General features: G+C 38.9%; 1 protein-coding gene across 1 annotated transcript; it reads left to right on the top strand.

The window, feature by feature from the left end:
* Window positions 1-7,956: 7,956 nt before the first annotated feature.
* Window positions 7,957-26,045, top strand: plpp2b (phospholipid phosphatase 2b). The gene is made up of 6 exons (XM_042006921.1): window positions 7,957-8,415; window positions 20,330-20,481; window positions 20,652-20,914; window positions 21,440-21,497; window positions 22,533-22,709; window positions 23,561-26,045. Exons 1-6 carry the CDS (start codon window positions 8,355-8,357, stop codon window positions 23,717-23,719), a joined length of 870 nt encoding a protein of 289 aa, XP_041862855.1. The 5' UTR covers window positions 7,957-8,354; the 3' UTR covers window positions 23,720-26,045.
* Window positions 26,046-26,528: the final 483 nt, after the last annotated feature.

Genomic DNA, 26,528 nt, shown 5'->3' with positions numbered 1-26,528 from the left:
AACACCTCAGCTGCTCGTGTATTTTGCTCAGTTCTGGTAGATGTGAATAGATGAGTGTTGTGTCATTTTCTGTAATTCTGAATCCTCATAAAGCAACATATTTATTTATCTGCTGTCACTACTGATGCCACAAGTCAGAAATTTCCAAGTGACCTTAAGCCAATTACAGTTTAAATCAGGATGTTAACACACAGCAAAGATATTAGCACTTTAGGTCTCTGTAATTAACATATTAACATAACAGTCAGTGACAGTTACCTGTGAATCCTTTTGTCTGGGTTCGCATACATGTCCTTGAAATATAGTGCCTGTTACCTTATTTAAGCACTTGATATCCATATTGACTGTCACCTCTTTGGTGGAAAATGCTTTTAAAAAAAATCACTGCATTTAAAAACTTTGTCATGCAAAGAAAAAACATTTTTAAAAAGAAACAAAAAGCTGCTGCTTTCTCTACGTGGGCTGCTGTTCAGTCACATTTTCTAGTGTTTAGTCATCTCAACAGAGCAATGTGTGAATAAGAGTAGGAAATATAAAATACATTACATAGTTAAATTAATTTCTTCCATGTTGTCAAAATACAATTAAAAAAATTAAATTATTTAAAAGTTAAGAAATATAAGTGTTGTACAGAACTAAGAAACCAGGAGATGGTGAAAGCAGCTGGAACACACACCCATCAGCTACTTTTATTGCCGTTTGTTGTTGATGTTTTTAATTAGAAAGATGACTGATTATTAACTACAATGCTTTTTGTTCCTCATTCTGCTCCTCCACATGCAGATGCCTCCACTTCAGGACAGCTGCCCTGCAGCTGGGGTCCAGTAGAGGAGGCCAGAGAGCCAGACAGCCAAGGAGAGGACAGAAAAAAACAAGATGTGATTTACCAGCAGGTCGTTTGTGTGAGAATCATGGATGTATTATAAGAACATCCATGGTGAGAATAGAGCGCAGCTTAAGCCATGCATAGCCAGATTGTTCCAAGCATGTTGCTTGTTTATGTACACAGACCACCAAGAAAGCTAAAAAGCTTGTTGGTGCATAAAACTGTAAAAGTCAGAATACTAAGATGTAAATCATGAACCCAACAAGAAAGAAGAATGTCAACTATTTTCCAAAGATACCACTACTATTGGTCGTTATTATTATTATTATTATTATTATTATTATTACACTGGATGCCTCCCAGTATATTTTACTGTTGAGATTATCATCACAAATTTTTGATTATATTTAGGTGTCTGTAGAATTGGACTTATTTCAGAAACAGCATGGCTTTTAGTCTCTTTTAGTTCTTATGCTGTTTCAGACAAGAAACATACAACATTTCTTTACCACATATCCCACTTTTATTTACTTTGTTGTGGATCATCATGTGTTAAATTTTACATAATTTATTCTCTGCATGTGTATGCACATGCGGTCTGTGTACACATTTAATAGGCGGTCCTTCCACAAGCACAGCAATGAGGAACCCAGATTCTGACTGATAGATAACTGTGTTGTTTTCTTTCAGTTTAAACTTGCAGCTTCCAGTCTGTGTGGTAGCACTGTGTCCTATAATGTGCTCATTTTTACCAGCTGGATTTGGCTTTTTACCAACCCCAGTATAATTCAGAGAATAGGAGCCTGAGTTGAACAATTAGGCAAACGATGTTCCTTTCTGATTTTCATACTGCTGATTTAATATATGTCTTATGTGTAGGCACCTACACAGACCATGTTTAATATAACATATTTGACATGACTTGGTTTTAGACTTTGTTCTTCCATTTTATTCTTAGTTTTATGTGTCACCACTGGTTACACATGCTTCACCTGAACATGTCTCAAAACAGATAGAAAGTTTTAACATGAGTTGTACGATACATTTTACACCAAGAGATTTGGCTCTGGGATGAAACCTCACTCTGCTTCTTCTTTAAGTTGAAGCAGCAGTGAAGCCTGTTGTTCCTGCTGTTCCAGCTTGATGAGCACCTGATGACACAAGGTGACACAAGAATTAAGGGCACTATCAATTCATCCATCTATTTACAACTAAGAACATTCTGGAACATTCTGCAGATTCATTTGTGAGAGGTGAGGGTGTCAAGAATGGGTATAAAAGGGACATTTACTCAAGGGTTTCTATTTCTAGGCAAGGGTGACTCATGGGTCTTATCATGGCTACTGTTGTAAATATTTTATTCTTCAGTATCATTCTAAGCATTTATCTTATATTTTAACTTTTATCATTTACTCTATTATCATTTACTTGTAGCAGTTTAATTAGGGATTGTTTTAAGCTGTTTTATGAGCTTTGCAGAATACACAGCATAAGTATAGAGAAGGGCAGAGCAGAGAAGCTTGAAACAGCCAGTGGAAAAATTACTAGAGGGAAGCCTTAACATAGTAGCAGAAAACTACTGGCACAGGGTGAATGGAGAGACACCAGCTGTGTACGTGACTGAGATAGTGCAGACAGGGACAGGAGTGTTTTGCAGATTTCACCTTGACCAGCGGCGGGAGTGGAAAGGAGGAATCCAAAGGAGGAACTGAGAAGAGGAGCAACGCTATGAACAAATACACATTCACATGAACTGGCACCAAACATACACACACATAGTGTCATGCATTGTAATAGTATAAAAGAGGAGGATTACTAACACAGGCAGGTCTTTCTGGCTGGACCTGAGGACTCTGTACTTCATGTATTAGAGCTCAGCAGCTAAGGCTAAGAGATGACCTCCTCTTAAGAGATATGTAACTTTTAGTCTTTTGGGAAACAAAGAATTGTCAATTCTACTCAATGTCTCTGGTGTTTATGTCTCCCTATTTCAACTGGATTTTTGAACACAATATTCCTTCTGATTAATATTACAGATTTTGGAAAATTTTAAAACCAACACTACCAACCAGTTGGGAGTCTTTACACAAAAAAAATGGGATGTCGCTCATCACTTTACGCCAAACTCCATTAGAGAAACACAGATTAGTTAGGGGGAAAAAAGAAAAGATCTTTTGTATAATTTCAAAGAATTTTGGTTTTTCATAGTGATTAATGCTGCAAAAATATTCACAGTCTAATTAAATCTCAGTGCATAAAGGTCAGTGCCAAAAAACTGCTGGATGCATGTGACCATTGAGTCTCTATCCAAAAGGCTTTATAAGTTCACTTTCACTCAACACGGACTGCCACTTCATCCAAATAAAAAGTAGCCTGAAACTGAAAGTCTAGTCTAAATGACAAAGATGAGGAGAAACATTCAGGCAGTAAGGGGTGTGGAGGTGCATCATTGTCCATGAAAGGGTGAATTGTAGTGAGAATGACACTGATACAGGGGTTGATATAGGAATTTTGGAGAGACATATGACCATTTCAGTGGTTATTTCAGTAGGATAATCAGACCTTGTTCTACACAATTTATAAGAGCCTTTTCATGTGGTCCTGTCTTTTATTCCTAATCAAAATGTATTAAGTGTCACAAAGAGGAGAATCATACAAAAACCACAAGACTGTTGAACAGCTGATATCTTGAGTACAGCAAGAACAGATTTATTTGCAAAACTGGAAAAAACAATATCCTGATTTCCCAAATTATTCAACAGTGCAATGATTATATGAAAATGGTTAGCTGTCATAACCAGTTTGTAATGGGAAGTAAGTCACCATCTCTGGCCAGATAAATAGAGTGAGAATGGAAACTACAGTGTTCGTTTTATGTGCATTTGCTCAGGAAATTAACAGAGGAGGCAGAGCTCTGGCACCATAAAGACTTGACAGTGGGAAAAGCTTAAGAAACGATGAAGAGTTATTTATACTGCCTGAACACGGTAACAGCTTGTGACATTTCTTTTCAGCTCATAAGCCAAACCAAGATATAGCAAGGAGCAAAGCACAGAAACAGTCTCAGCGACAATCAGTGACCTTCTATTCCTTCACTGCTGCTGTTCTCTTTGACATGAAGAGATAGCAACACAATTTAGACGAAATAATAAGAACAAATCATGTATTCTAAGAGTAATTTTTCCCCACAACACTGTAAGTGGTGAATATCATATATGTTATCACTGAACCATTTTCAAGTAAACAAAGGTTTAGATGAACAATACATTCATATTTTGTGACTGTTTTACTAACTTTTCTGACTCTAACTTCCTTTCTAACGTCCAAAAACATGCTTGTCAGGTTAACAGGTGTTTCTAAATTCCCCCTAGATGTGCATCTGAGTGCTTGTCTGATGAACTGGCAACCTGTCCACTGTGTACCCTGCCTGTCACCTGATAGCAGCTGGGGTTGGCTGCAGCCCTGAAATAGACAAACCAGAGGAATCTGATAAAGTGTAAAAATACTGAAAGTGGAAGTAAACATTGGTGAGATAAAAGATGTTCAAGTCAGGTGTTTATGGTTACTTTTTTTTTGTTGATTCATTCGTTTTCTATACCTCTTTGTCCAGTTTACAGGGGAGCTGGAGCCTATCCCAGCAATTAGCAGGCAGGTTCACCCTGGACAAGTGGCCAGTTTATCACAGGGCCAACACACACACTCACACCTAGGGAGAATTTAGAGTGACCAATTTAAAGACCACTTTTATTTAAACTTAGGCAACTGTCTTTTTAAGCTGCCTGAGTTTAAACTGATTCAGTGACACATGTATGAAAAAAGATAAATAAATAAAACACAAACTGTCCTGTGCTATTACACAACATAAAATAAAAATCCCTGCTGATTTTCAGTTCATAGCTTGACTTTAAAAAGAGAATTTTTCTTAAAGCACACAAACAAAAATGTTTTAATTTTCATAGCTAAGTAGACACACTTGTACAATACAGAATTGGTAAACAGGAAACTCTCTTTTCTGGAAAACTAATTTCAGAGGTTTTCTTGATGGGAAGTTAATTTCCAATGCAACTTTTCTAACGTAATTCCGCAAAAGGCTAATAGTTTATTCAAGCCATGAAGCTTTGAGGATTCCTTTGCTGAAAATACAATACAAATAAGTTTTTTTTCTACAACATTAAAGACAGAAAGGGTGATTTGTTGCCATAAAATACATCAATAAAGAAGTTAGTGTAATAGCCCAGTTATCTCTCCCAGAAAAAAAAAAAAAAATGTGCTGATTGCATAACCTCCTACCTGATAGCCTGTTTCCAAAGTTCCATCTGTTTCATGAGAAAATGTGAACATGTGTTCATCGTGGTAAACATTAGTCACACAACACAGGCTTGAAATCTTTATCTTTCATGTTCTTTGTACAGTTTGTGACTAAAGGTACACTTCAAACCATAGTCCTGTCCACACTGAGGGGGAGAAGCTACATAAGAGAAAACATTGATATTTACACAGAAATTATGATATTAAATATTAGCATAAAAAGTTGGTACTAAAAGGGTAACACGACATCCACACACTGACTCAGTGATCAACGGGCCAATAGCATCAATCCAAAGAAACATTGATCAAGCATGTATAATATTAACCAGCCTGTAAAACTTTGGTTATTATAACTAAGTTTTAAATATATCTTGTCTGAGAGTGAGATTCAGTTTTCCTTTGCATTATGTGTAAATTTTAAAGGTCAGTATAAAATTTGGCACAATCTATTTTTGTTGAAAGAACGAATTGTTTTCCATTTAAACGTCTGACTGAGATCAGGAATAAAAATGCTGCTTTTTGTGATTTCATATGAATGGAAGTGACTGTACTAAATCAAAATGTGGTATTTTAACAGTTTATTTATTATACTTGCTGGAGCTAAATTTTCTAAATGAATACAGTCTCATATGTATCACACAGGAAATTAAATAATCTACATTCTCAAGTATGTTTTTGTCTTTTCGTTAGATATCCAGAAGAGCAAATTAAGGAATATGTGCGGTACTGTATGAGCAGTCTATAGTATTGTGCAACAGAAACCAAATCCTCTATATAAGCTCATATTACTTATATACAGTATTATTTTTATTATGTCATATTCCACTTGGGTAACTGTCTACTCATTTGTTGGTATTAAATAACTGAATTCAGGTAGTTTATTAATCCCTCTAATCACCCCTAAACTAGTTGTTTGTCCAAGTGGAATAGCAGAGAATTATGCAGTCACTATATTGAGTATTGAAATGGATGTAAAGAAGAGGCTTAAATGTATTTAATTATGTCTAGAAAGTGAAGTTCCAGCTACATTACTGCATGTTTTAAAAGGTAAGTGTAACATGGGAAATTTAGAAGTGTATGTGGAGTTCATGTTGATTGAAACATTGAAAGGGAGGCTACATCAAACATTTTAAGGGAACTGCTAACCAAAGCATTAAAAACCAACAATTTTATTGAGTTTTTTTTTTCTTTCTTTCTTCTTCTTCTTTCTTTCTTTTCTTTTCTTACTATGAATGCCCTGGGGGAACGAAATGTAAGCTTCCACGGCCTTTGTGGTGGCAGTTTTATATCTCCAACTCTGCAACCAGACCAAAATTGATCCACAACTTTGATTGCAATTCACAAACTTCTACTGCATTAGAGTGACACAGACTTTAGCATCCTAACCAAACACCCAAAGATGAAGAGAACTGCTAAAGTCAATCTTTATTTTAAAATGAATAAATGCACCTAAAAACAGAAGTTAAATGTGGTGAAATTTGATATATAAATATACATCACATTTTACTACAGAAAAAAACAAGACTTTGTTTCACAATAAGCACAAATATCTCCCATGTTTGCATGTTTTCAACTTTCCTTGTTAGCCAATCGTTATTCAATCAAGCCATCCAATAAAAAGCGAAGAAAAAATATTTATAAGAACACTATGAAAAAAGTTTAAAGAAAAAAAACTACAACGAACTTAAAACAGCTTTAATGTTAATCAAAAACAACTAACACATAAAAAAAATACAGAATCAAAATGACTCCAAACCAAAATAAATAAAAAAAAAAAAAATAAAAATAAAACTTCTTAGTTATGACCAGAAGGTGGCAGAGAAGTCTCAGCTTTAAATTGAATTCTTGTACCCTGCACTCATCGTGCTCTTCACTTTCCCTTCAGTACTCATGTGGACATTATATATATTTTATTTATTTGTTGTGAAACATTCAGCTTGCAGCTGTGAACTGCTGGACACAACCAGCCTTTTGATGCATTCAATGCTGCTTGGAAATGTGCAAAAATCAAATAAAGCTCCAAATCAGGGAATTGCGTACAAAAGATTACCTGCTTAGCTCCATGGGGTTGAACTAATATAACTGGGGGGTAAACATGGTGTTTGTCATGCAAATAGAGTTAAGTGTTAATGCACACTCATGAGCCAAAGTATTGCACACATGGCCGGATGCAACAAGCAAAGGGTGGCCCTGTGTGTGTGACTGCTGGTGGGGAAACATCCAGACTGCCTGGCGGGGACAAAAGGCACCGCAGCCCAGTGTCATGCTGTTAACTCATGCAAAATTTGCTTTATTCTCAACCAGTAAGCCATTAATTAACTCAACATTATTTTTCTTCAGATGGTAATTTTGTCTTCTATTTATTTTAGTATCCATCCTGTAAGTGTATGACATGAAGATGCTGACTGAGACCTTTTGCTTCGATATGAATTTAATTTGAATCGAGAGATGTCTAAAAATGTGCAGGATTGCGATCCTCAAGGAAAAGAGCTGAACACCCCTAGTACAGTTCTTTCAGAATCCCAGAAGTTTTTTTCTTTTTTTTACCTCGGCTTCACCAAGGTAAAAATTCCCACCTGACTGCACATTTATTTAGTTTCAAAGCACCCAGGCACCTCCTCTTCCTTCTCTCATCCGTATTGTGCTTGAGTCATCAAAGCCCATGCTTAACAAGATCAATTATATGTAGAGAGGAATCAAGCAGACCGCTGAGGGCTTTGTATCCCTCTCTTTGGATGCTCGGCTGTGCGTAAAGGCGTCGAACTGGCGACGATCAGATAACCAAAGAGGAGCCAGACAAGGAAGTCAGGAGGAGGGACCAGAGGTAGTGGCGTGGAGTGAGCAGAGAGAAGAGTTTATGCTGGACTATCCGGACGCCTCCGGAGCTGTAAAGTTGGAGTGTTCTGTGTGTTCTTGGGCTGACACTCATGCGCGCTAAGCGGCGCTGGACCTCAGAGGTGCTGCGTATCTGCTCAGAAGTGTTGTAATCTTTTTGTTTGTTTGTTTTCTTCGTTTTCTATTTTAGGAAAGTTACGCTCCTCTGCTGTCAATGCCAGCACAGGTAGAAAGGATCCCGGAAGAACACGTTGCGGCGGTTGCCAGGTTATTTGCATAACTTGTTCATTTATGTTAAAGTAAGGGAACACCGATGGGCTTGTTTATACTCTCCGAAAAGTAGTTCATTCTTTCTCAGATTTAAGAAGTAACGAACGAAAAGAAAATGACGGACACGAGGAAGAAGATCCTGTATGTGGTGATGGATGTTTTGTGCGTACTAATTGGTAAGTTCTGGACACTGAGTTTTGAACTATACGTCAGCATTTTGTTCTTCTGGTATCCAAGGACTGCGTGTCAGTGTTGTCACAAGTCCTGGTGACAGCAGTTTCTTTTCTACTAATTAGGACCGTAAATAAATGTGTCTATGTTTTGCAATGATAACAGCAACTTAACAACTCGTTAAATAATAAAAACGGGTCTTTGTTTCTTTGCACGTTAATCAGACAGATGCCAGTTGCCAGACTGGATGCCAGTTGTTTTAGCCCAGATTTAAATTCAGTGGCCTGTTGAGGTTTTTATTTAATGGTCTTGCGTTAAAGGAGAAGCATGTCACCCTGTCTTTATTATCTGTATTTGAATGTTATCCAGACTGTAAAGTGACATTAAAGGACAGCATGCACGGCACAACAAGATAAGGATACCTCCCTCTCACCCTCCTCAAGAGTCGATCTTGTCCTCACGTGCTGTAAACTCCAGCCCTTCTCTCCAAAAACTCTGCAGGACTTTACAGAGACTCAGGAAGCTAAATGTTTGTTTATGGAAATTTGATATGCATGTGTGCACCCTGCATTTTCCTCATTTTCTGCAATATCTTGTTTGCCAAAAATCCTCTGAAGAATGTTCCTACTTGCCAAACAGTGCATTTTTCCACATATTACTTCCTCTTGTGCTTTACAGAGGTTGTTTTGAGTAGAGCTTTCGGCCAGTGTAATTTGGACAAAGTGCCCTTTTCTTTGTTCTTTTTTTAATAGCAAGCATTTGTCTTTTGATTACAGTTTACAGGATGAAACCGCTTATGAAACACAGATGTTGAAAGTGATGCCATCTATAATCAGGAATATTGTATTTAGTTAAATCTGATAGGTTTTCAAAGTGAATTTACAACTATAAAAAGATTGTATTATTGTGCATAGGTGATATTTTCATTAAATTATTGAATTATTTTTTGCCAATGGTGTAGTTTATTCAGATTTTTAAAGATCTATAAACAAACATTCAGTTAGAATGTATTTCTTTTACCTTCAGAATGTCAGTTTCTCTGTATTGATAGTAAAAATTTCCCTATTTATGGCGATATTAAAATTAAAAATCACTCAACACAGCTGCAAATACACTCAAAGCTGTGTTTAAATGGCAAAAATGACTCAAAATAAACACAAATATGTTAAAACAAAATCTTAGAACAACCCCAAGCAGACTGTAAAATAATTCAAATAGATTAAGCATTGGCACAAAATACCCTACACAGCTTCAAAGAAACTCAAAACTACTTCTTGGTGACAAAAATTATGCAAAATAAACACAAAGATGTTCAAAATGATTTGTAACCCAGATATGACTCAAAACAACTTCAAAAAGAGGTTAAAATGACTTAACATAAGCAAAAAAATACTCAGTAACTCAATACAACTTCATAGAGACTCAAACTCGCCAACAGTTAATCAAAATAAACACAACGATATTCTAAAAGGACTTATAACAACCTCAAGAGGACCCAAAACAACTTCATTCACCAACACCTTCAGAAGATGTTGTTTTCAGGCGCAGCCACAGGGATGGTGTGTGTATGTGAAATGTACCACTGTGGTGGAATATTGGTTTTCTGTGTTAATGCCACAAGCCCATGACAGACATGTGTTATGCAATGGTCTGGTGTTTGCTGGTGTGTTCGTGTCTTGTTGTGTCTGCGCTGGTGATAGTGCTGAGCTGGAAGGTGAGCAGAGGTAGGGATTAGGGAATTTTTCCGTCTGTGGGAACATCCACAGACATTTTGCTGGCACAAGTCTTGAATTAATGCCTGGTTTGGGTTGGTCGGTCAGGTCTGGATGACAGTATCCCACCCTTTTTCCTACAGTTTCCTTCTTGCCACCCACGTCATTCTCCCAAAAAGTCATCAACCTAACCCCAAGCTTATGTGAGGTTGCCCCAGGCATGTAATAACGGCATGACGGAGCTTGTAATTATGCTGACCATTAGCATAAACAGAAACACAGTTTGGAGATGGGTTTTGTCTGCATTTTGGAACTGTTTATGCTTTTTTGTCTTAACCTATACAGTGTGTAGATTGTGTCTTTTCCACCATCTTTCATTTGGAAATCCAAAGGCCAAATTACAACAGCAGCTGCAATGATACAATGATTTCTTTGGCTTGCTCGCTGTCACTCACACCCTGCCCTGCCCAGGTCAAACTATCAACTGTTTCTGTCACTTGAATGGATGCGCCACCCTCTTTTTTTTTCTTCTTCTTCTTATGATATCTAACAGGTACATGCAGAAATCTTAAAAGGGCAGTGCACCCAAAAATGTGTTTTTTGAGTTGGTAACAACACAGTATTACTTAATTGTGATGAAAATCACATATACTGTTGATAAAATTTGGATTTTTTTAGTTCATTTTAAAAACGGGATTTTGTGGGGACAAAATGACTCATATTGCCCTCTACAGGGTAAAACCAGGTTATGTTGTTCGTGACCTAGAGAGGTTATCTACATCACGAGAAAATTTTAAAAACCCCACAGCCCCTCCCTCCAGATGCAAACGGATGGGTCCTGCCTAGCAGCTATAGAAAACCACGCCCACCAACGCATATGAAGGGATGTGAGCTTATATGGTGTAGATTTGCTAGTTTCAAACTTCTATTTCTCAGACTTCACAGAGTTTCTGATTAAATATTCCTGCAATGGGACTGATTTGTGCTTTTGAGGGGTGTAAAACTAACATCGGACTTTATTCTTTACCTGCTGATCCTCATCTGGCGACAGACAGCAGCTCAAATCTTAGCAGCGGCAACTTACAGCGACACTTCCTGCAGCTGCCACAACCTGCCGCAAGTCTCCACAGCTTTCCAGAGCTGCTGGAGCTGCTGACAGGCCAGCGTTAACAGTGCTAACGGCTCAGACTGATACGGTTCAGGAACACCTTGTTCAGGTGTAGCTGAGGAGATTCAGGAGGGGAAGAGTTTTCCATCTCAAAGACCGCTCTGTGGTGTAGCTGCTTTCTGAATCTCGCTTTCCATCTATCTAGTGGCTACTGAGCTGCGGTCTGTCAATCATTTCTGCCTGTGTATCTCGACCTGCCCATTCTCCACTCTCTGATCATCCCAATCCTTGCAGTTTCAAGCTTTTTTCAAATTCAGCAGCGCGTGGAGTTACGCAAAAAGGTGTGTAGTTACACTTTAAATAAGTGCTAGTTTAGCACTCCCTTCCTCTACGAGGTCTGGTGTACTGTCTGCCTTGTTTCCTGTCTGATTTGTTGTGAGGTACGTTTGTGCCATCTGTGCTTTCCAAATATGTGTCTTTGTCTTTAAAATTATCGTACACTGTGAGCTCTTGGTGTCTTTTCTTTCTCTCTGCTTTTTTTCTCAGAGTAGATTCCCTCCCCCTCACCTCCCCTTGTCTGTGTAAATCTACACTCAGCACAAATATGGTGGGTGTTGGCCCAGGGAGCAGAGAGGACACACCAGGCTTTAACCTGTTCCTACCCACAGCTCATGGTCATAGGTGCAGTGCTGCAGGTGAAAGAGTCGTAGGAGGAGTCACGGTTCAAATTCCTTCATGACTCAGGCGCTGCTACAAGCTAAATGAATGGCAATTAGCTGTGACTCATGAGTAATGTGTGAGACTAAATAGCCTTGAGGCAAAGCATTGGTGTAGCACATGCTCATGCAACCTTTGGTTTTTCTGTGTGTTCATTCTTTGTTGTGCTGTTATGTGCAGCATGTTGTGACAAACCTGTTGTTTTCACCAATTTTCTTTTTTTAATTTGCAGAGACACAACTTTTCTCCAAAGGTGGCATTGGATAGATAACAGAGCCACCCAAACACAGTTTCTCTGGGTTTGTTTGCATCTTTTATTGTCATCTGCAAAACCAAAACTTAATTCCCAATATTTATTGACTGAATCATTAGTCTAAAACAATAGAGCATTCTCCCAAAATTATCCAATGTTTGTTATGTTTAAGTTGTGTGTGTGTGTGTGTGTGTGTGTGTGTGTGTGTGTGTGTGTGTGTGTGTGTGTGTGTGTGTGTGTGTGTGTGTGTGTGTGTGTGTGTGTGTGTTATTGTCTTTTTCTTAGACAGATTGTTGGGAGTGGTGTGCTTGTTGGTCATGCTTCAGTGTCTCCTGGGAGCTGGGCCTCCCATGTGGTTTTGTTGGGAAGACTGATTGTCCTGAGTTCTCAGAGAAAAGTAATGAAGATGCGTGGTGGGAATGGTTTTTCTCTGGAGACTCGTGTCATGGAAACTAAGGTTACAAACAAGCACACAAAATGAACCGCTTTTTGTTTTTGCTCTTTTTGCCTTTTTAAAATGATTTTAACTTCATAGCTGCAAGTAAGTTTCTGAGTAATATAATTTAAGCTTCATTTCATTTCGAGCTTTCATTTCATTTTATCTGAAAGTGGCTACAAATATATCAAAGGGGAATTTGAAGGGTTTGATCACATGAACTCCCTTAAACTTGCATTTTATCAAATGCCCAACAGGAGGCAATCTACTGAACATCTTATTAAGTTGATGGTCTCAACTAACAAGTTTTTTTTCTCTTTTTTATTTTTGGAGCATGAATGTATTCTCATCTACAGTAAAATAGACAATAATCCACAAAACCTTGCACTCATATAGGCAATGGGTTTTGTTGCCAGCATAATTGCTAACATTCGTTCCTGCGTACCACACCTGTTTTCTTTATCTTGTTAAGAACTTTGTATTGCCTTTGGCATGAAAAGGGCTTTATAAATAAAGTTTGATTGATTGATTGATTGACCTGTTACCAGGAGTTCCACTAGGGGGATATGTCTGAAAACTCGGACCATAAGTTAGAAATAATTCCGGATTTGTAGGACGTATCTGATTAAAAGGGAGACAATGGCTACTAACATTACAACCAACATGTACCACGTTCTAATCAGTGGACAGTGCCCACTGTGTACTATTCATTGTAAAAATGCATTATGAGACTTTATTAGTGGTTGGTTTTGTAACATGCTACTGTTTTCTAGCCTGTTTCCAGTTACTTTTTTTTCTGTTCTAGCTGTAGAATTAGTCACCTGCTGTTTATCCTGATCAACCAGCCCCTAATAATCACATTAAAGTAGTAGAAATGGACAAAATCTGTTTTATTTAGAAGATTTTCTGGAAATCCAGTTGAAATGTACAATACATTTAGACGGAAACTCAGTTATTGTTTTTGAAATTCCGATTAACATTTGTCCCTGAATGCACCATCAGTACAACACTGGTAACAGCTAATACAAAAACAAACATCAGTAACACGCTGGCCTCTTAAGGAACTGGTCTTAATATTAGCTGTTAACGACTTGAAAACACAAGAATAGAGCTTAAGGTCGAGAGTTTATGGAGCTGATGTGTGTTGGAGGAATTACAACATGAGTTTTCAATATGTCATTATCCAGCCAGTTATTGTTATGAACTAGGTGAGTGGTTTAACAACTTAGGCCAGTTCAGCAACTGATCTACAAGATTATGCCTAAAACATGGACTGGAAGTATGCCAGCTGTCCATGCCAAACTGCAGACAAGAACTGTGACAATTTTGAGAATAAAATTGCCAGTTTGGTGTATGAGCTCATCTTTCAGGCTATTTAATGTGTGCTCTCTCAAACTGTCGTTACGAGGTCAAAGAAATCTGTTTTACAACAGAACTCAGAAGAGACAGACCCTGAGGAAGAGGGGGGAGTCGTGAAGCTGTGAGCCAAAATGATCCACTCTATTTAAGTAGATCATTTTTGGGTGATCTACATAAAAAATGTGCCTCCTTCCTTAATTTTTCCATCAACAGAGTTCTTCTTCATTTGTCCAGTGTGAGTTTAGACCGCTCAGCTATCTGACGGATATCGAGGAGGAAGCAAAAGTCCCATCCTCTTCCTGTTTTAATGGGGTAATTGCAAAGCATTCATCCTTTGTATCATAAATCAGTTATTCTTCCTCTTTACCTGGAAATGAAAATAATTGTATGTCAAAATGTAGGAAGAGGACACAGTTATAGTATATTTCACTTCATCTGTGCAGTATAATGATAAACGGTAATCTATGTTATGTAGAATAAGAAAAAAAGCAAAAATCTGCAGTATGTTTAGTTGAATTTCTGAGAAGGTCAGTACCATTCATTACAGTTGTACATATTATGCTGTCTTTTAACTCCTCCCGCAGGTCTTTCTGTTTTAGGTTTAAACCTGTGTGGCCCACTTCTTTGATCCCCTCTAAACCTAGACTCTTTGATTGCCAGCCCAGATTTAGCTGCTCCCACTCAGCCTTGCCCACCAACCCCATCTCCTTCTGCTCTGCTTGAAGCTAAGCATGCGTAAATGATAGACAGAGTAAAACAGTGGGATTAAAAAAGAAGAATGGGCCACAGCAGCAGCAGCAGCAGGATTTGGTGTGACTGGCGAAGTTGGGCGTTCCTCATGTGAATTAGAATTCCAGAGGCCAACGCCAGCAGAGCTTGTAGGCTCAGCACATACCTTCCACATTAGTCAGTCCAGCTTGGGGTGAGACAGTCAGAAAGAGGGAGGGTTTAGTTGTTCTGTTGCCACAAAGTGACCTTATTAAAGATCTGTAAAAACCACTTGATACATTATACAAAAGTTTACTGAATTGCAGGGAAGAAACAAAAGAAAAAAGAATGCCTTCTTGTGTCTTTGTATCACTGTGAGGGGATGGACTGATGGTTAGTTGGAGAAAATGGCTTTAGAGTAAGGAAGGTATTAAAAGAAGAAATGTTGAAACATGAGCTGAAACAAGAGCAGCCAACAGAAGGAAAAGATCAACACAAAACAGGGCAAAATACAGAAAGAGGAAACTTGGTGAGGTCTGAGTGACCTTGATGGTAAAAAGACAGGAAACGAGAGTGGAAGAAATTAGATGGAGGGGCAAATGTTCCAGCTGTGACCCTGAAGGAATGTTTTAGACCAAGCAGGGCAACCCAGGGGCATGAGAACAGGCCTCTCACGCCACACACATACATAGCCTGTACACACCTGAAAGTATGCATAATGACAACCCACACTATGTTTTTCAAATTGAGGAAAGTAATTGTCCGTCTACATGAGTCTGCAGGTGCAGCAAGTTAGGTCAGAAAAACAAGGGCGAGTTGCTGTAAACCACCGGAGCTACTTCCAGATGAACATGACAGCTTTATTCAAGGTGTCAGCCTTGTGTGGAAAATGGAGTAAGACGGGCAAATACATGTGTGAGAGAGGACAATTAATAGGAGAAGAATACAGAGAGGCAACAGAACTGAAAAGGCAGAGAGAGGCTGTGACCAGCTTCGAATCACAACACAGACCGGAGAGCGATTGTGGTCCAAACAGTCCTGCATAATTGCACATCTACCAGCTAAATAAAGCATCACCCATTGAGGCCTCTATATTTACAACAGAGGGGGAAGAGTATAGGAGGATACTGCAGTAAAGAGAGTGACACACTGAAAGAGGAAGGCTGCAGAGAGAAGAAGGAATGACCTTAAATAAGAGAGAAAACCAGAATGGAGGATGTGAATCAGCACTGGTGGAAAGTAGAAAAGAGAAAGGAGTAGTATCAGTTAACATTCAAACCTGACTGTGCTTCAGCTTCTTTTCATACACAGTATCAGTTACTTTCTGTCGTTTTATGTTGCAACAATGGCCATTTCAGCTTGTGGAGACACTGAGGTGCCACTGAGGATGAACGGTAATCTGCAGCCAGGTGAATGAGACTCCGTCACCTTGGCAAAGTGGAATCAAAGCCTTTAAGTAGGCCCTCCTAAATCTGAGACAGGAAGCTACATCCTTCCACTTCAAACAGATCCCCATTAGAGTTTTCTGACTGGCAGCCTGCGGATTAGTTTTCTGGCCACATTCCAAATAGGCTTCCCTTTCCTCCTTTAGTCTGACAAAGCAGGTGTTAAGTTAGATGATTCTCAAAAAGCCTAAAATAAAAGCCTCCATGTACACACTTTTTGTGCTTTCTTTAATTTTCTCTGCTGAAAAATCTGCAGATATCTGAGTTTATACTGGGACACTTGGTCTTTAAGTGCATGCAGTTAGTTTGGCTTGTGGGATTGTCTCGTGGTGTGCTGGCGGCCTATTTTGTACACCAGTGGGTCTAATTTTGTCGGCTAGCTGTGTACGTCTACTTTTCAAGAGAATAGCTGGTTTGTTTCTTACAAATATTATCCACACATGAGACGAGCATACATACACAGCTGAGGGCAAAGTGTTGGTTCTGTAGACTCTTTACATCATTTTATTTCAGTCTTTTTCATTTCACCCACACATGTAATTTATGGCTTACAAGTTGAAATGAGTTGTCAGCTTAATTAGTGCTTCATGTAGCAATGCAGGAATGAAAAATGAATAAGCTTTTACAAGCCCAGAGAAGTACTATGAAGTCCAGGTGCCCTGACTTCACTCAGTCCATAAACTGTGTTGCAAACTGGCAAAATCCATGTCAGGCTAAGAGGATTTAATGGGCATTAAGAAACATAACAACCATTAGCATATGGCTTACAAGGTAAATATATACATTAAAAACTTATTTGGCTGTTTGAAGCTTGCTATTTGTAAAAATAAATAAATAAAAAAAGGCTAGCATAGCAGATATTGGTTTTTGTCTTTTCACTTTATCTTTTCTCCTGCTTCCCCGGGACAAATGAACCTTCTCTGCCAAGTGTTTGTAGTTTGAAGTAACAATACCGTGCGACCCCAGTGAGGAAATGACTGTTGTTCTGCTGCTTTATGGCGCCTGCATCGAGTGGATAAACATTTGCACACACTGTGTCAACGCAGGCCTTTAAAACTTGCTGAATTAGTGTTTGTTCAAACAAGTCTTTTCATTTGCTTTTCCAGTTTGCTTTTAATAAAAATTCAAACATTCCACACTGTGGTGGAAGTGGTTCCAGCTGACGTAATAATGTATGTCAAATAGAAACAGATTTCATGTTGCCTTGTCCTACAGTGTCCCCCTTTACCTGTGATGACAGCAAACACATATTCTCCACCTGTAGTTACTCGAAAAGACATTTGTTTTCATGTCTGGCAATATTATCTGTCCAAATCATGTTAGCTTGCACCACTAGTTGCAATCGATACTATACACATTAAGACCTGATTGTGTTTAAGATACATACTTTAAGAATAATTGCTTTGTTTAATGTGTAAACCAAGAGTATGTACAGACCTGTACATATAGTGTTAGTTATCACATTAATAACCCCTGTAACAGTCTTATCGTTGACATGGCTCTGTTTGATTTGAATTTGCTAACTAGTAAAAGAAAGAGTGCACCTCGTTCTCTACATCTTGTTCCACTCTTTCCAGCTGGTAGCAGGATGCAGGATACAGATGCAGGAGCTGCCACCAAAAAGCCACATCAGTAAATCCTTTTCAAGGTGCTCCCCTGCGGTGCCCGAGACAGGACGTTAGTAAAATCCAGTACAGACTTGACTGTATATTGTATTGTGGTTGTTGCAAACAGGATTTTGTGGTACTCAGAGGAAAATAATGTGGGCTTTGTGATTCCAGCACACCACATCCTGACATGGCTGGTACATGGTGGTTGGTGAGAATCTGTCATGTGGGGGGACAAGTGTCACCCAGCTGCTGCATGCAAAGAAAAAGGGTGTTTGGAGGACATGTGGAGTGACTGTTGAAAAGGCCTCCAGGCGTTAAAATTAATAATACATAATGAATGAGTACAATATGTGTAGGTGAGCTAGTGTGAGGATCTGACTGGTTTTATACATGTACGTTATGATGATGTTAGATTCTAAGCTTAACGTAAAAAAATAAGAGAGAATAAGTTTTAACGGCTTTGATGAAGGCATAAGAACTTCTTTCCTTTCTTGTCTGTCATGTCTAAACCCTGCTCCTCCAGGGTCGGATCATACGAGGGGTCCATGTGCAGTCATGTTTAATCAATTGAGCGCTATTGTTTATTCTGTTCTCAGCACAAAGCCTCTACAGTGTTTTGAGTCAATAAGACTCTTTGTCTTTATGGTGTCTGTGAACAACATGTGTGCGGTTGGCATGTTGCTAAACAATGTCCACGTTGGTCTCATGTCACCAGTAATAAATGCAATGGCAAACAGGAGCGACAGTTATACTGGATGTTATTGTTCTGTGTGAGAAGGAGATTTGTCCTGGGATTTTCTAACTATATGTGGTTTATTGTAATTGTGATGAGCTGACGTAAAATGCAGACAGGTTTAGTCACAATGATGATTCTTTTCCTACTAGTTAAGATTATAAAGTCACGAAGGATGCATGTTTTTTTTGGTTTTTTTTCCTCAGAGTATCTGTATCCATCATGAGAGGTAGAATTAAACACATCTCAGTCGAATCTTGATCCACCTCCCAGCTGTGTATTTTCCTTTTAGTCTCCATCCTCCTGGTCTCTCATCAGTCAGTCTAGCTGGAAGTCCTCCTGGAATTATGTCAGCTGCAGACTTTTTTTTTAAAGAATAGGAGGGGTGCACTGTTCATTTACACAGAAATGTAATACCATTGGAGACTGCTGCACTTCTCAAGTTTACCCTTTCTTTTTCATACCTGTTTTTCTTGCTTTTACTATGCAGCTGCTTGGTATTTCCACTGTGGCCCCTCAACTGTCTTGGTGCTGGATAATCAGGGTGGAGAATACATTCCTTACCAGGACTGCAGCTCACCATTCTTTTAATCAGTTTGTCTATTAATTTTTCACTCTGCCAGCTCTAATGAACATTACAAGTGAAAAGAAACTCTCATCACAGCCTGAATTTATGTCTTTTATTCTAACAAACACCCCATAATCCTTTAAAATTCAGACTTTATACTGGAAAAAAGCTCAAACTATTACATTTGTGAATAAAAATCTGTCACCATCGAACCCAAGGTTGGAGGAATCGCCTCTGGCTTTGCAGTGGGCCAGACGAGGCCTTTCTCCTACATACTGTTTGGATCTGCCTCAGGTTATATTCCATAATTCCCATCTGTTGCCTCCAGAGGGGACACAGTAATAGACAAGCAGCAGAGCGCCAGTCAGTTTAAATTCCCAGAAGCTGCTTGAGATCGTAGCAGCAAAAAGCAGCCAAGTATCAAAATGACTGAATTATTATGAATATATTTTTCATCCCTGCTACATTGTTCACATTGCCATAAACTGTGTTTAAAACATTTATTTTTAGTTTGAATTCAGCCTAACTTTAAGTTTTTAATAAGCTTGTTTTTGAATTAAAAGATTTACCCATGAATGTGTGTGTTAGAGAGAGCGAAGGTGAGCGTGGTGTTTTTTTAACTCAAGGCCATCATGGTTTCTCCCAACCCCAAGCTGCTACTTTGTCTTATTTTTAGACAAAGCCACATCATTCAAAAGTGTTGCAGTCTTGTGTGTTTTTGCCTGCAGGAATTTGTGTACAGACTTCTGTGTTTCCCCTCATTGGATCCTGTGGGATTTTTTTTATGTATTTATTTATTTTTTGTTAACGTATGCCTATGGTTTCGATGCAAGAACTATTTCCCACTGTTTGTTTTTGCTATTCCTTGCCGTGCATTCCCACCCTGACATTTAACTACCAAATGTTTTTGTTTTTTTTCTACTTCTCCTTGTGGGTTGTTTTTTTTTTCATTGTGATTTTTAGAACCCAAAGTCCGGCAAGAGGGAAAACAACTTGACTATCCTTAGAGAAACATTTTTAGTTCACCTCTCAGGATCTGGAATGATGTAATGTCTGCAGACTTGAAGAAAAATAGACAAATATGTTATTCCTTGAAGGTTTTTCTCTTTAATATTTAAGTCTGTTTACTTTGATCAGCTTAGAAGCAGGTCTACCCAGTCACTTGTCTCATTACTGATATATTTATCTAATTTTACTAAGGGTTCAATTTTTCAAAATATACTAAATAGTCTCTCCTAATCCACCTGTTCTGTTTTTTTTTTCCCTCCAGCGGCGCTGCCCTCCATCATCATGACCATTGTGTACAAACCTTATCAAAGGGGGATTTACTGTGATGATGAAAGTATTAAGTACCCCCTAAAACCAGACACCATCACTCATAGCATGCTGGCAGTCGTCACCATCTCCTGCACTGTCATCATCGTAAGTATTCCTCAGAGCATCGAAGCTGCCCTCCCTCAGGAAGTTTTGAGGTAGTTCAAATGAAAATCCTGGACAGTTTACACAACTTCAGCCATTTGAACAACATCCAGAGCTGTTTGCAGAATTGAAAATTCAAAATAAAAAAATAATTTTCTTGTTTTATCTCTCAGATCTGTTCTGGAGAGGCTTACTTGGTCTACAGCAAGAGAATTCACTCAAATTCAGACTTCAACCAATATGTAGCTGCACTCTACAAAGTGGTTGGCACCTTTTTGTTTGGAGCAGTCGTTAGCCAGTCGCTGACTGACCTTGCTAAGTACACAATTGGTCGCCCAAGGCCAAACTTCATGGCTGTATGCTCTCCGAAGGTCTGCACGGGTTATATGCATGTTATCAACTGCACAGGAAGGGTGGAGGACGTCACAGAGTCGAGGTAAGAGGAGAAGACTTCTGGATGTAATCCTGGTATTAATTACACAGTTTATAATTAGGAAGCAAAATGGCAAAATAAATAGGTTTAAAAACAATGAGGTTGGTTTCAAAAGTGGGTTAGTTCCTAGACATCCACATGCTAAAATGTGTTTTTTAGCAGAAATAAACATGTTTACAGCCTGGTACGTTAGATTATTCTGTTCTCCAAAGCTGATTATCCTGTATATAAAACAGCTTTATAAGAGGTTAAATTATTATTGGGTGAGTGTCATGGCTGCTACCCTTTGCAAATTTATTCAGTCCTGAAATGATGTGTCACATCCATGTCTTTTAAGGCAAATAAACTTGGGACTCAAAATAACAACTTACAAACAAAAATACTGCCTACATTTTATATAAAAGATAAAGAAATGGGGGCAAAATTTAAGGATTTATTGCCATTTTCCATAGAAATGATGCCATTTGATGCTTCTGAATACACATCTTGTGAAATGTGTCACATTTGTCCTGTTATTTTTGTCCCTAGATTGTCCTTCTACTCTGGTCATTCCTCATTTGGAATGTACTGCATGCTCTTCTTAGCAGTAAGTATTTCCTTGTGTCTTTAACCAAAATGTAAATATGCATTTCTATGTGCAGAAAAGAATGTAAACATGACCGTGTGTATCAGCTTTAAGCTTATCTTACAACATGCTTGTGCATCTGAATGTGTAATCAAGAGCTAATTGTTGAGAGGGAGAAAAGGCCCTTAGAGTCAGTCTGTTCCTGTAGATATAGAAGTACAAGGCAAGAGTTCAGAGTAGGAATGTGGACAGTGAGAGAAATACTCTTGAGGCGTCTGCCCCACCACCACCACCACCAAAAACAAATTCAAGGGTTGCATTCTGTCTTTTAAGCTTGTCCTGTTCATCACACTTGGCCTCACATTTTTGTATTAAAATCCAGGTGCCAGAACTGCAAAGACAGTTCCAAGCAAAGCACCATTTTTCTGCTCAAAGACCAAATATCTCAAGCTTGTGTCTGTTCCCATCTTTAGCTAGGCAAATACTACAAACAAAACAGAGCTAAGCCTTGATATCAAGTCTGTGTCCTTTGGACTGTTTTGAGAGACTGTGCAACAGATTGAAGTGCAGTGTGGTGAGTGTTTGGTATGATGCCAGTTTTTGCACCTTACTCTGCAGCTCAGCAGAAACTCAGGACGTTTGTGTTGCTGCCAGGTTCAAATATTTTTTTGGCATCTTGTGATTCTCATAAAAATGGAGTTTTTAAGGGTCTGTTCACCCAGGGTGGATATAAATTAGACTTGTACTCACCACCTTTGTAGCACACCGGCCACTGCTGAGTAGGCAAACAGTTATGCTTTTTGTTATCAATGTTGAGTTTAGACGGCATCAAATTCGTGGCCCAGTAGTACAAGTGACATTTTTTAGGCCAATACAGACTAAATAAACACTAACTCCAGCATTAATACACAGCTTTACCTCTAAAACATGTAATTTTAATCAATATAAGATGACCCAAGAACCAATAACATCCTCTTTTTTGACAATCTTTTTATCTGATTTCATTAACTTTTTTTTTTTTTGTTTGTTTTTTGTTTTGCCAATTTCCCTCTGCAGCTTTATGTGCAGGCAAGACTTGCGGCTAAGTGGGCCAGACTTCTCCGACCCACCATCCAGTTCTTCCTGGTGGCCTTCGCGGTGTACGTGGGTTACACCCGAGTCTCTGATTACAAGCACCACTGGAGCGACGTGCTGGTGGGGCTGCTGCAGGGAGCGCTTGTTGCTGTACTCAATGTGAGTCTCCACGACAACGTCTTTCAAGGAAAACACTGCAACAGTTAATGATTCCCACATCGTGCTTCCATTGGATGGTCAATCCTTCCACCAAACGCTGCTTCTTTGATGTTAATTTTGCCAATTCATCTTTTGTGAAGTATTTCCAGCCTCACATCTAGTGACATCTCAACTTTAAATCTTACCTCTGTGGTTTTAAACATTTGGAAAAGCAAATATAGGTGGAGATGTCTATCATTTACAAAATGACATAAAATGGAAATCTCCCTTTAAAGCAGAAAAGTCAGTGATGAAACAGTGTTTCAGCTTTATTTAATTTAAACAGTTAATTGGAAGCAAGTGAAGTGTAACAAGTGAAGTGTAGTACAGCAACGTAGTGTGTCCTGATTCACAGCTGGCAGCTTCTCTGCCAATAAGTCCGTTCTCTTCATTTTATCCAGCTGGGGCTCTTTATTGTTTGGCCCCTTCCCTGTTTTGATTGAACCTCTGTCAGCACTGCTTTCTGGAAATATTGGAGTGGCAGCATGTGAGTTTCTGCCTCTGTGTGAATGTGTGTTCATGTATGCGTAATTGGGACCGGAGCAGACGTCTTTGGCCTTCACTGGCTTTTAAAGACCCTTTGGGAATGGTGTTTTATGGCTTACAGGGGTTGTGCCTGCTCTCTGTGTGTTCCTCTCAGATCTGAGTCTCCATTGGTCATTTATATGCTGTTTGCAGACCTCTCTAGTCTTGTGTAATAACAATTTCCAGTCTGGCCCTTACATGTTTTCACTCCAATCTCAGTGGGGAAAAAAATCTAAGTGACCAACAATCAAATTCTTTTCCTCTTCTCCTTTCCTCTGCCTCCACAGGTTCGCTTTGTGTCCGATTTTTTTAAGGGGCGTCCTCCACGTTGCACAAGGCCAGACGCAGTTGATAGCGAGGAACCGGAGAGGAGGCCAAGTCTGCAGATTGGAGACTCCGAGCATAGCAACCATTACAACTACCGCAACAATCCTGGTCCTTTGTGATAAGGCACAGACACTTGGCTGCAGCCTGCAGACCCCAAACCTGTGTGGTAGTTTCTAATAGGGGGCTACAGCCACACTTAGTTCAGTTAAAAACCCGGCTCATCTGCAGTCTTGACTCTGACGGCTGCCTATTAAATCCCTGTGCCTTTGTGAGCTTTGCAATCAACCTGTTGCTTTTCTTTTTGAAAAGAAGATGGATATCTGGCATGTAGCTATCAGCCCCCATTACTCCCAGCTCCTTCACTCTGTGTCAACCACTCACACTCCACCTGCTCCACTGGACTGACTGAGAGGACTGCATCCCATTGCCAGGTGCCTGAGCCCCCTCTGAAAGACACCACAATGACCTTCTTTTCTCCTGCAGAAGAAAGGGAGAAACCTGTTTTTAAGAAGTTGATGTTAGACGTTTATTGCTGCATTTAGCAAAACTCCAGACTCACTGAGACAGAGCTGTAACACATTGTTGCCTTATTGAATACTGGTGGCTAGTGTGTCACCGGACAAGTCACAGCAGTTTAATCCGTTTCTTATGTTGCATTTTTCATAAAGTATCATGCAGTGAGTTTCAGAGAAAAGAAAATCTGATATTGATGATTACCGTCAAGTCCCGTTCTAGGATCACTTTTTATTTTTGGTATGTGACTTAATGAAACTTCAACTTTTAAAAAAAAAAAAAATGTTTTTAACTTCTGCATGTTGAGATCCAAATCTGTCAGCAGTGATTGAGGAGAAGTAAAACTGCTCATTCTTGAATGTTTAGAAACTGGTGGAGGTTCAGTTTGTGGATTAGCTTGATTTCAACGCACCTTAAACTGGCTCCACACCAGACCAAAGGAATGTTGCACAAGCTAAAAAGTCAGCTGCAGACCATCAGCTGTATATCAGCTTAACCAACATGTCATACAAGAATACAGCAACATCTCTTAGTCATCCAAATATAACTTACTAATTTAAGTAACCCTGATTTTTTTTTTCCCTTCTACATATTGGCAATCTTCTCTAAACTTTCTTCTGGCCGGTGCCAGCTAGCTTAAATTTTCAACATAGTTGTGTCTAATGTGGGCCAAATTCATCTTGAACGAAAGCTATAATGTTTTAAATATGTAAAAATGGACTGCAGATTTAAAAGCCATTGATGCATAAAGCTTTGGTTTCTGCTGAACTTTGTATTACATCACTACCACTACATGGCCGATGAAATATAAAGAAATTTGGCCTAATCTTCTTCTTTTATTGTATTTTATTTCAAATAATCAGAAAAGGACAAGACATCCGTTTTGAAAATGGTGTTTAATTTATTTCAAATAGAAAAACTTCTTTGTTTACTCTTACAAGGCTAGGAATGCCAGCTCTGTTAAGGGTTTTGTGCAATCACCCCTGCTTGCCACTATGAGCCACAAATACTGTATCTACTAATGCAATGAAATATGAGTTGTGTTTCTTGAAGGATGTGTTTATGTACATATATGCTTGTATGCTTTCATTTTAAGAAATTTTTGTTTTACCTGTACAGAACAGTGTGCCTTGGCTCATGCTTTCTTAGACTCATCTGTTGGATTTGCCAACCAAACAGATCCAGTTCCAGATCCAAACATAAGCCAGATGCCTTGGCAAGGCTTTTAAAGAGCTGTTGTAATAATGACAACGAGTTACATACCCAGCTGCGTGTTTTTGAAGCTGGTAACACTGCTTGTTCCCACTTCAAAGATCATTCTGTTCCTTTCCTCCCTTCTCATGTTAATAGATGTGATTCATTTGCGCACAAAGTCTCCTGTACGGTTTTTGTATAGCGTGCAGAACCCTGGAGGACTGACAATAGATCTGACAGACCACTAACCTGATAGTCCATTGAAAAAGTAGACGTAGATAGGAACACAGAGAGATTCTCACCTGGTAGTGATAGAAAGGGCCCTGAAGCTGTGCTTGGACTCCAGAGAGGAGGGAGGGTTACTAAAGAAGGGTGGGCTTTGCAGAGCCTCATAGTGAAGCATGGGCCTGAGGGATTTCCACAGATTTAAAACACTTAGAACACAACGAGAAACAGCTGGAACTGGTTGCAGTGAAGTGATGTGCTCTGCCCTCCCCCGCTTCCAACATCTAAATCATCTGTGTGTTACACAGCCAGAGTAACGAGGGTGGAGAAATATCACTGTTTGGTTCTCCTTTTGGTTTTATACTGATCATGTTTCTGCCTTGTGTTGCCATGCCTTCAGTAACTTAAAGCTTCTACCTGTCGACTAGTAGCTGTGGTTCATGTTTGCTTTTGTGTAGCCTATAGATCTTATCTATAGTCAGATAATTTAAAATAAAGTTATATTCCAACCTCCAATGTATGGATTTCTCTAAGTGCATGTATACAATCTCACAGACTTTGTGTGTGTGTGCCTTTTTTATTGCAAGTAACTCTTCACTGAAATGAAGCAACACAAATCTTAAGCCCAAAAGTCAGAAGACTTGAAAATAATTTTATAACATGACGTACAGTGCACCACTTGTTTCATTTTCTTGTCTATAAATAATAAAAGTCAGTCAGCCAGGATGATGTACAGCATGCTGCTCTTATATTCCTGGTAACAGTTCAATTTTCCCAAAATAGAGTAAAAGAAAAGAAAAGTTTTGCCATGCTAAACTTTGGTTTTATTCACCTGTTTTAGGATTATACATTCTTATAACTGTATTTTGTGATACTAAAAGCTTTAGGATTTAAGTAGGTAGAAGGAAAGTGGAACACAGAGAGCCAAACACACACACACACTGGCACAGAGGCAGATTCCTCTGTACAATATATCATTGAGAACATATGGACTGA

This window comes from Melanotaenia boesemani, chromosome 14, assembly GCF_017639745.1.
Source record: "Melanotaenia boesemani isolate fMelBoe1 chromosome 14, fMelBoe1.pri, whole genome shotgun sequence".
Classification (NCBI taxonomy): domain Eukaryota; kingdom Metazoa; phylum Chordata; class Actinopteri; order Atheriniformes; family Melanotaeniidae; genus Melanotaenia; species Melanotaenia boesemani.
The sequence above is the reverse complement of the archived record's forward strand: the minus strand, read 5'-3'. Positions and strand labels throughout refer to the sequence as shown.